Source organism: Cetorhinus maximus, chromosome 20 (genome assembly GCF_964194155.1).
Source record: "Cetorhinus maximus chromosome 20, sCetMax3.hap1.1, whole genome shotgun sequence".
In the NCBI taxonomy this organism is placed as follows: Eukaryota; Metazoa; Chordata; class Chondrichthyes; order Lamniformes; family Cetorhinidae; genus Cetorhinus; species Cetorhinus maximus.
The window spans coordinates 20154865-20165721 of NC_135898.1; the positions used below are offsets into that span (position 1 = coordinate 20154865).

General features: G+C 49.2%; 2 protein-coding genes across 4 annotated transcripts in view; one reads left to right on the forward strand and one right to left on the reverse strand.

Annotated features, from left to right (window-relative positions):
• Positions 1-7199, reverse strand: part of LOC144694912 (protein transport protein Sec24C-like) — a 39263-nt gene extending 32064 nt beyond the window's left edge. The window contains exons 1-5 of one of the 2 annotated variants that reach the window (XM_078565666.1): positions 6876-7113; positions 3068-3239; positions 1654-1920; positions 1472-1563; positions 926-991 (exon numbers count right to left, since the gene is read on the reverse strand). In XM_078565666.1, the coding sequence (XP_078421792.1) occupies positions 926-991; positions 1472-1563; positions 1654-1920; positions 3068-3131 (489 nt within the window). In that variant the 5' untranslated portion in view covers positions 3132-3239; positions 6876-7113. Of the gene's footprint in view, positions 1-925; positions 992-1471; positions 1564-1653; positions 1921-3067; positions 3240-6875 lie in introns of both variants that reach the window. The other variant, XM_078565665.1, reaches the window with a different exon arrangement.
• Positions 7200-9908: 2709 nt separating this feature from the next.
• nudt18 (nudix (nucleoside diphosphate linked moiety X)-type motif 18) overlaps positions 9909-10857 on the forward strand; it is a 15285-nt gene continuing 14336 nt past the window's right edge. For both annotated transcript variants that reach the window (XM_078565673.1, XM_078565676.1), the window contains exon 1: positions 9909-9984. The gene's annotated coding sequence lies outside the window, so the exon portion shown is untranslated. The remainder of the gene's footprint in view (positions 9985-10857) is intronic.

Sequence of the window (10857 nt, forward strand, 5' to 3'; positions counted from 1 at the left end):
CAGCAACTCACCAAGGCTCCTTAGACAGCACCTTCCAAACCCCTGACCTCTACCATCTAGAAGGACAAGGGCAGCAGATACATGTGTACACCACCACCTGCAAGTTCCCCTCCAAGTCACTCACCATCCTGACTTGGAAATATATCGCCGTTCCTTCACTGACGCTGAGTCAAAATCCTGGAACTCCCTCCTTAACAGCACTGTGGGTGTACACACACCACATGGACTGCAGCGGTTCAAGAAGGTGGCTCACCACCACCTTCTTAAGGGGCAATTAGGGATGGGCAATAAATGCTGGCCCAGCCAGTGAAGCCCACATCCCATGAAAAAATAAATAAAATAAAACCCTGTTAACAAAATGGTATCCAGAAAGAAGTGTGCACACGTCTTCAATGTCATTATTGAGCATTCGGAGGCTAAGCAGCACTTCAAAATAAAACATACTCTCCACAGCCTCATTTAGCCCCGACTTATATTTAAGATTCAGATGTTATTTGGCAATCTTGTTTGAGAATCAGAATAAATTGAGTCCCATGAACCACAAGTTAATGGTGCCCTAAATCCCAGGTCCCTAACTGGTGTTTCTGCTTCAAATTGTCCGCAGTGTGAAACCCAGCCCAGAAGGAGAAAACAGTTCAGACCAGTATTCTTATCCCCCAGTTTTACTGACGTTCCATATTAATGTATACAAGGCCAGTTCAGACCAGTATTCTTATCCCCCCAGTTTTTACTGCTTTTTGTTCCTTCTGGGAGGCTTGACGCTGCTATATTCTTCCTGACCACACGGGCATCTACTGGCCATGATCGCCACTGTGAGGCGTTTTAATTCCGTGGAGTGTGCACTCCTGCACACCCCGCTTAATAGCTCCACTTTAGAGAATAAGTGCAAGTTTTCCGATCAGGAAGTTGACAAAGGAGTACTTACCGGATTGGGAATCAAATCTGGATTAATTCCATGTCCTGAGTCCTCGAGCGATCCAGGCTTTGACCCCTTGGCAATCAAAGAACATGAAAAAAGTTCAGTAACAATCACTGCCCAGATTAGACAGCGATATACACTCTTGTTTGCTGCTTTGTATATCCAGAATAGTCAAGACCAGAGTGATTGTTGGTCCTTTATCCTCCTGATGGTCCTTGCAGTGCATGAGAGATAAGGAATCTTCCAATTTAGTTCAAGATACTATCACCCAGTTTCTGGTTTATGTTTGGATTATGGTAACACAGGAACAGCCTTTCAGCCTCGCAATGTTCTTCTGCCAATCGATTAAATGATGGCTGATCTGTATCTTAACCCCATTTCCCTGCCTTTTTTACAAGGCTGGTTCTTGCCCTGAGGCCTGTTAAGTCTACCGCCCGCCACCAGTCCCCTGTTGATGTAATCCAGTGACCATTAAAATAAGAATAATTCAGACGAACAAGTGAACTGCTGCATGGAAGGGATGGTGTAGCTTATCTCTGCGGGTTTACTTACTTGCAGATGTGAGGCTGCGGAGGCTGAATGAACTGTCTCCTGTACTACTCCAGGGTATAAAGGACTGTAGAGTGTGTTTGGGTTTTGAAGAGCTGAGGAAACAGAATGAGATAACAGGCAGTCGCTTTGGAGGGACAGAACTTGTTGAAAAGAGAGACATTTCCAAAGGATCAAAGACTTACTATCTGGTTGTCGTGGGTATCCGTGGTGAACTGGCTGGAAGGTTGAATCCTGTTGCTGTGTGTAGTGATGGACTGTCGGCCGACTAGAATTAGAAATAAGAGTTGTACTGTGGTGCGGGTGGACAGGGCTTGGGAGCGCACTGGGACAGCACATGGGGGAAGTGATTGGTGTCCAGTCATGATGAAGAGCAGTCGGGCTGGTGCCAAAACTGGAGGGCCCCGGACTTGACCAGCTGACTGCGTTTGGAAGGCCTGGAGGCTGTCTTTCTGCAAAATAAAACCAATAAGACTGAGTGGAGAATTCAAATCAGGTTTACCCCGAATGGCACTTTCCTCATGAGTGCTAGCCTCCAAACTCGAGTGAATGCCTACTCATCGCCACTGGGTTTGTGTCTTGATAAAAGAGCCAACCTAACACAAATTTGATTTTCAGTGACATCCTAGTCCCAGGTGACTAGTCCCAGGCTCCATCTGGCCACCTGCTAATGGATGTTCCAGATAGATGCACATATCCAGTGCATGGAACAGATTTGTTTGTCTCCTCCGTTTCCAGCCCTGTTGCTCTCGAGTGTGAGTCATGCCGTCTGTGAGCAGCTCACACCTTTCCTTTCTCATTCCTGCTGGCTCCCAGCTCCCCGGCGTGCCCCATGGACTGAACCAAATGGCCGACACTTCCTTGTTGAAACAACGGTGGGGCTAATGAGGCTCACTGTTACTTGTGGCTAAACAGTACAGTCATGTCAGGTAGGGGAGAGGTACGCAGTTGGACCCAAGCGTAATACGGAGGCCGCGCAAGATTGCAAGTGTGCTTTTAAGTGAGGCTGTGTAGGAGTTCAACACAGCTTCCCTGCTGTTCAGTTCTCGAGGTGAACCCCAATGCTTTGGCAGCTTTTCTTTTTAAGCAGCCTTACTCACCTGCTTTTACTGATGTGTATCTGTCCCCGCTCTGCTCCTTGAACCCACTTATTTTCCAAGGAATGTGTACCTTCTTTCCCTCAACATGTACCACCTCACACTTATCCCTGTTGAAGGTCATTTGCCTATTGCATTCCCATTCTGCAAGGATGCCTCGGTGTATCTTGTCATGGTCCTCCTTCAGATTCATTACACCCCCCACCAATTTGGATAGGACCTGGACAGTTGGGTGCACGTTAACACACTGTGTTCCTCCACTGTTCACAAACTAACTCCTGCCAGCAAGATCTCATGTCCTTTCTTGGTCTGCTCCTGTTGAAGGATTTACATGAAAATTGAGGTGGGGGGGGGTGGGGTGGGGGGGGTGGAGGGTGGAAGGGCCTGGGATTGAGGAGTGCTCGCTGACGGGAGCTAATTTAATGTTGTACACTGTTAATGGCACCTTTCAAAATAAGGCAAGGATTGGCTGAATCTTGCTCAGGAAAAATAGTTCTCCTACCGTATGGTTGGCTGTACGGCACTGATGAGCATGGCTGGCCAGGTTGGATTTCCAAGCCATCCATTTGGGATTTTATGCTGTCTCTACTTTCCTGGTATGTTCAGTATTGCAGAGGTTGACTATCAGTCTCCAACGTGGTTTCTGGTAGCTCAGCAGCTCATGCACTCAAGATCTGTAAAGGGTAAAGACAGTATTTTATAATTCAATGATTCTCGCAGAGAGTATCTGACATCAAATAATATTTAAGGGATGCCATCCACAATTGTGACTTTCCAGCTCTTAGTCCATAGCTCTGTAGGTTACAGCCCTTGAAGTGCGTATCTGAGTATTTTTCAAATACAACAAGAGGTTCTGCCTCTACCACCCTCTCAAGCAGTAACTTCCAGACTGAGGGTGAAAGAATTACTCCTCAACTCCTCTCCAATCTTTCTCCCACTTATTTTCAATCTATGACCCCTGGTTATTGACCTCTCTGCTAAGTGAAATAGGCCCTTTCTATCCACTCTACCTCGGCCCTTCAGAAGAACGTATGAATTAGGAGCAGGAGTAGGCCATTCAGCCCCTCGAGCCTGCTCCGCCTTTCAATTATATCCTGGCTGATCTGATTGTGATCTCAACTCCACATTCCCCACCTATCCCCAATGTCCTTTGACTCCCTTGTCAGTCAAGAATCTCTCCATCTCTACCTTAAAAATATTCATCGACCCAGCCTCCACCGCTCTCTGGGGAGGAGACTTCCAAAGATGCACAACCTTCTGAGAGAAAAAGATTTCTCCTCATCTCCGCCTTAAATGGGAGACCCCTTATTTTTAAACAGTGTCCCCTTAGTTCAAGTCTCTCCCACAAGGGGAAACATCCTCTCAGCATCCACCCTGTCAATTCCCCATAAAATTATAATTTTATACACCTCAATTAAATCTGCCCTCAGCCTTCTCCATTCCAACGAAAACAACCCCAGCCTGTCCAATCTTTCCTCGTCGCTAACTATTCCTGGCAACATCCTCCGTAAGTCTCCTCTGTACCCACTCAAGTGCGATCCCATTCTTCCTGTAATGCGCTGACCAGTACTGTACATAGTACTCCAGCTGTGGTCTAAACCAGTTGTTTTATACAGTTCTAGCATCAGCTCCTGTTCATATATTCGCATGGCTCAGCTATTCAAAGAAATTATCCTGTATGTTTTCTGGGCCACCGTATCTGCAGTCCTGCTACCTTTAGGGATGTGTGGACATGAGCTCCAAGGATCTTCTGTTCCTTTATGTTTTTCAGTATCGCACCAGCCATTGTGTATTTCCTTGCCTTGCTTGATCTCCCCAAATGCATTAGCTCAGCGCCCTATGAGTTGGTGTATTGAACTCGCCGACTCAACGAGTACATACGCCGTACGACCTTGTGCAAGGCCATTCGGCCCTGGACTCCCAAGTCGGATTCCCAGTCTGAATGAGTGATCATATGCAGGGCAGCAGTGAGGGGGCGGTCCATTATACGCTCTACTTGCTTGTAAAAGCCAATTACTGTGAATGCTGGAAAGCTGAAATACAAACAGGAGCTGTCAGAAATACTCAGCAGGCCAGGCAGCATCTGTGGAGAGAGTTCGTGTCACAGACATGAGACGTGAGCTCGGTTTCTCTCTGCACTGATGGTGCCTGACCTGCTGAGTGTCCCCAGGTGCCTGACCTGCTGAGTGTCCCCAGGTGCCTGACCTGCTGAGTGTCCCCAGGTCCCTGACCTGCTGAGTGTCCTCAGCATTTCCCCTTCCTCTGTGTTTTGTGCATTGTGTAATCGAGAGGTCGCTTACATTTTCTTTGTATAATCAGATCATAATGATTGTGCAAATAGGGGCAAAAATCAATTGCATTTATATAGCGCCTTTAACATGGTAAGAAAACCCGCTAAGTGAGGCAAAAAATCAGACAAAAGGTGTCATTGAGCCTCATAAGGAGATATTAGGACCGAAGCCCAAAAGTACGGCGCAAGACATGGGCCAGGATTTTTAGGATGGCGGGGTTTCCCTTCCTGGAATTCAAGGAGTTGGCGGAGAACAGTCATTTAACGCTGCAACAAGCGCTAGTTGGCTGGAGATGGGACGTCTGCCCCCTCACTCGGGAGGAAGTCCTGTCTCGGAGAGCTGCTGGCCAACCTGATTGGCCAACAGCTCTCTTGGCCCAGCAGCGCCACAAGTTGCAGTGGACAGGACTGGGACTGCAAGCGGTCCCCAATTCTCATGACAAGCTAAGTGTTGGGAGGGTGGGGGGATGGTCAGAGCGGTGAGGGGAGGTGAGGCCCAGGGGAGCAGGCAGAGCGGGTTGCGGATGTTGGTAGAGAAGGTGGGGGGGAGGGGGTTGTGGGGAGGTGAGGGAGCCCTCGCAGGAGTCAGAGCTTTCGAGAGGGTGCCAGGTGTTAAAAGGAGGCTGTTGATGGAGATGCCTCCTGAAAATGAACCATGTTCAGGCCTCGGGCGGGAAGTCGTGGTTGGGGGGGAGGTTGGGGGTCCCTTCCTGCCCAAGGCCTGAACATGATTCATTTTCGGTCTTCCCCCTCTGCCTCTGAACTCCTCCCGCCAGCCTGAATATTGAGGCTGGGTGGGAAACAGCTCTTAAGTGGTCAATTATTGGCCACTTAAGGGCCTCAATTGATGCAAGGGCCGACGGGCCAGCCTAGGCCTCATCCGTCCAAGTGTATAATTGCAGAGAGGTCAGCGTGGGTAGGAACCCGGTGGGAAGGCCATCCGAGAAATGTTACAGTCACCCACCACCGCACCCCCCCTGCCTACAAACCCACCAGTGGGGGAACATAAAACTCCACCCATGGATTTTATGGAGTGTCACAAAGGAGGGAAAGAAGCTGAGAGGTTTAAGGGAAAATTCCAGAATTTAGGACCTCAGCAGCTGAAGCTAATGGAGTGAGGAAAATGTGCAAGAGACCAGCATTGGAGGTGCGTAGAAACCTGAGGGTCATAGGACTTGGAGGAGATTAGCGAAAGGGAGAGATGAGACCATGAATAGTGAGTATTTCAAATTGGAAACTGTACCAGGGCCAGGAGCCAAAGTAGGTGGGAGAGCATGTGGGTGATGCACATATGGAACCTGTCACAAGTTGGGATGCAGGCAGCAGGTTTTTGGATGATCTGAAGTTTACAGAGGGGAGGTGGCCAGGAGTGCGCTAGAATTTTTTTATTCATTCGTGGGGTGTGGGCATCGCTGGCTAGGCCAGCATTTATTGCCCATCCCTAATTGCCCTTGTTCAGAGGGCATTTAAGAGTCAACCACATTGCTGTGGTGTGGGTCTGGAGTCATATGTAGGCCAGACCAGGTAAGGATGGCAGATTTGCTTCCCTAAAGGGAATTAGTGAATCTGATGGGTTTTTACAACAATCAGCAATGGGTTTTCATGGTTTAATTCCAGATTTTTTATTGTTGAATTCAAATTTCACTATCTACCGTGGTGGGATTTGAACCCAGGTCCCCCAGAGCATTACCATGGGTCTCTGAAATGCTAGTCAGTAATAATACCACACCACCTCCCTGTAGTCTAGAGGTCAAGCCAAGCCAAATCTAGAGGTAACAAAGTCATAGATGAGGGTTTCAGCAGCAAATAAACTGGGGTAGGGGTGGGTCGCAGAAGTGGAAAGAGACAGTCTCGGTGATGGAGAGGATATGGGGTCAGAAGCAGATCTCGGTAAAATAGCACAGCAGGAGGACAGTCAACAACCTGGTAGCGTGCAGAGTCCCTGTTATCACATCTGCTGGAGCCTACAATCAAAAGCTGCTTCACAGAAATCAGACCGGTCAGTTGAACAATTCTGTACCTACATAACGAGAGAGATACATCGAGATACACATCCACGCCACTAACATATCCTTTCATAGAGAGAGAGGCCTGAATTCTCCATCTATTGCTGCTTCTGGCCGCTTGATCTGCTGCACATCACTGGTGCTGCGCACTTCAGAGTCATCGTCAACATTTAATCTGGGATGGTCAGCTTCAATATCCACCAATCGCTTGTTTCAAAGCAGCAAGGGGAGCTGCAAGTGACTGACCTTGGTAGGATTCACTTCCTATGCCTTTGTGTTGCCGTGCTACTGCACAAGTGTCACATTGCAGGGAATCGAGCACTTCAGTGCAGATGTCGTCAGAGACCTACACAGAGAGAGAGTGTGTGAGAGAGAGAGAGACGGGGGGCACATCAGCTTCTTAAAGAGGGAACACATTTGTTTTCAAGCTCTGTGTTTGCAAAATGTTCTGATGGTAAAAATAAATAGTCTCAATCGTGGGAGCAGAATTAATTTAATTAGAATGCTCTAGCTCTTTAAGTGGGAGTGCAAATTGGATTTATTTCAGAAAATAGTATTATTTTTTAATTCGGTTGCAGATCAGGACGCGAGGACACGGACGTTGTGCGCTGAAGTGAACTGATTTCTCGGAAGATTGCAGGTCTCCCCTTCAAGATGGCAGGCAGCAGTTATTCCCACCAGTGGGGCATCAGTGCCAAATGGTGCCGTTCACACATTCAAGCCAAGGCGTCATCATGCCAGCAGTCAAGGTGTGGAATTGAGTCTGGAATCCAAGGCCTTCTGGGTGCTTGGGCTTATGCAAAGCCTGTGGGGTGCAGTCTGATTTGGTCAGGGCTGATTTGTACCTCCACGCCATTGCCCAGCCTTTGTCTCGTATCCATTGTTGCCCTGACCTAAACAGAAACTATTGATGGAAGAGCAAAACACTGGAGATGCTGAAAATCTGAAATAAAAGTGCAAACTGTTGGGAGTACTCAGTCATCTGGTCTGGGAGCATCTGCGGAGAAAGAGGAAAACAGAGGGCTGATTTTTAAAACCACAGCCACTTGCACAGAGTTAAAATTGGACCCGGGTTAATGTTTCAGGTCAACGACCCTCCATTCAGCACTGGGAGTACTTAGCAGAAATCTGTCAGTAACGCCAGTTCGGCCAAAGGTCAGTTCAGTGTTCTCACCAGTTGACTTTGCAGTTCACAGTTGTACAGAACTGAGCAGAAATGGGAGCAGTCTGGAATGTCAAATTCGAACTTCATTAAAAAAAATGTATTCATTCATGAGATGTGGGCATCACTGGCTAGGCCAGCATTTATTGCCCATCTCTAATTGCCCTTGAGAAGGTGGTGGTGACAACTGAGTGGCTTGCTTGGCCATTTCAGAGGCCAGTTAAGAGTCAGCCACATTGCTGAGGGTCTGGAGTCACATATCGGCCAGGCAAGGATGGAGGGCAGGTTTCCTTCCCCAAAGGGCATTCATGAACCAGATGGGTTCTTACCACAATTTCATGGTCATCATTAGACTTGTAATTGAATTCAAATTTCACCATCTGCCTTGGTGGGATTCAAACCCAAGTCCTCAGAGCATTACCCTGGAATACTAGACCAGTGACAATACCGCTACACCACCACCTCTCCCCTCCCCTATGGGCTGTTACCCAGAACAATAAAACAGGAAAAACTGGGAAACAAGAGTACTGGTCTGAACTGGTCATGTATACCTTAAAACGGGAACACCAGTAAAAACTGGGAACTAAGGGTACTGGTCTGAACTGTTTTTTTCCTTCTGGGTGGGTAATGTACTTTTACAAATTTAATGAATAAAGTATGATTTGGGGAAAAGCCAAATTCACTTCAGGGGAGAACAGGTATTAAGATGAAGCACAGCCTGAAAGTCTAACTGTTTTTCTCTACATGATGCTGCTAGACCTGTTGAGTACTTGCCTTATTTTCGCTTTTATGTCAAAAAATCTATTTTTAAAAATTTATTCTTCATGGGATATGGGTGTCACTGGCAAGGCCAGCGGATGTTGCCCATCCCTAATTGCCCTTGAACTGAGAGGCTTGCTAGGCCATTTCAGAGGGCAGTTCAGAGCCAACCACATTGATGTGGATCTGGAGTCGCATGTAGGCCAGACCAGGAAAGGACGGCAGATTTCCTTCCCTAAAGAAACAACAACAATTGATAGTAGTTTAATGGTCACCATTACTGAGACTATAGCTTTCAATTCCAGATTTTATTAATTGAATTTAACTTCCACCAGCTGCCTTGGTGGGATTTGAACCTATGTCCCCAAAGCATTAACCTGAGCCTCTGGATTACTAGTCCAGTGACATTACCACTACTCCACTATCTCCCTAATTTTAATATTGATATTGAATATTCAGTTCCAAGAAGTCATTTTTGACTCACAACTTTAACCCTGTTTTTCTCTCTCTATAGATGCTGCCAGACCTGCTGAGTTTTCCCAGCACTTTCTTTTTTGTTTCAGATCTCCACCATCCGCAGTATGTTGCTCTTATTTCAATGTTGATCTCACTATTCCAAATTTAGTGAGAGTTAGCACCCACAGCCTTTTTTTTCTGAGGGGGTAGGGGGGTTGCTTTATGTGAGTTCACTGCTAGCTCCATCTTTAAGTGCAGGACTGTGAGGAGTGATATGTTTGTCAAAGGCAGGGTGAAGTCCAAAAAAAGATGCAACAACTATTTATGACCGTTGTTGGATTAATCTCATTAATTGTTGTGAGGCTATGGCACCTGAGTAATTTACACTTTGGTTTAATGGCAGTAAATGCAAATGTACACATGTTGGTTTGACCATTTTGAACTGTTTTTTCCTTCTGGAGGGGGTTCCAGCATAGACACGAGGGGCCGAATGACCTCCTCCTGTGCCGCTTATCCTCTATAGAGAAGAGGTTTTGAGCATTTTACTCTCTTCCATTGCAGACTGGGCTGGGCGTGAGCTGCATGGCTGGGGCTGGCTGATTGACACTTGGATGGACCAATGGCAAGGCGCGCTCCAGCTTAGGTCACAGACCGATGACATCCAGGGGGAGGGCGGGGCTGATCCGGCCGGCGTCCCCATGGCAACGGGGCCTATGCCTGTTGGAGGCCTGGCGGTGGATGGAATGGTCAGTAAAGAACCGGGGGTGGGGGAGGAGACAGAGAGGGGGGAGAGGCGGGCGGATGATTTCCACCGGCCTCCTCTCACCCACGGCGGCGAGGCCGATGCTGCAAACCCACTCCCAGGAATTGCTCCCGGGTCCGGCCTGGCTGCATCCTCAATGGAGACAATTCATTATTGACAATGTCTGGTGGGGGAGGGGAGAGAGGTGGCTGGGAGGGGAGAAGGTAGGTGGTGGGGGAGGAGGGAGTGGGGAGGATGGAGGGGGAGGATGGGGAGGAGGATGGAGAGGAGGAGGGAGGGGAGAGGAGGAGAGGAGGAGGGAGGGGGGGAGGAGGAGAGGAGGATGGAGAGGGGGGAGGATGGGGGAGGGGAGGATGGGGGGAGGGAGGATGGGAGGAGGATAGGGGAGGATGGGGAGGGGGGAGGGGAGGATGGGGAGGGGGGGGAGGGGAGGATGGGGAGGGGAGGATGGGGAGGGGGGGATGGGAGGATGGGAGGATGGGGAGGGGGGGATGGGAGGATGGGGAGGGGAGGAGGGAGGAAGGAGGGGAGGAGGGGGGGTGGGGAGGGGAGGAGGGGGGGAGGGGAGGTGGGGAGGGGAGGAGGGGGGGAGGGGAGGATGGAGGGGAGGATAGGGGGGGAGGGGAGGATAGGGGGAGGGGGGAGGGTGAGGGGAGGATGGGGGGGAGGGGGAGGGGGAGTAGGCAGAGGGGGCAGAGGGGAGGGGAAAGGAGGAGCGGGATTGGGGGCAGGGAGAGGAAGGCGGGCTAGGGGAGGGGGTTTGGGGTGGGTGTGGATGGTTAGGGGTGTGGGTGGTTAGGGGAGGGGGGTGTGGGTGGTTAGGGGAGGGGGGGTGTGGGTGGTTAGGGAGGGGGGG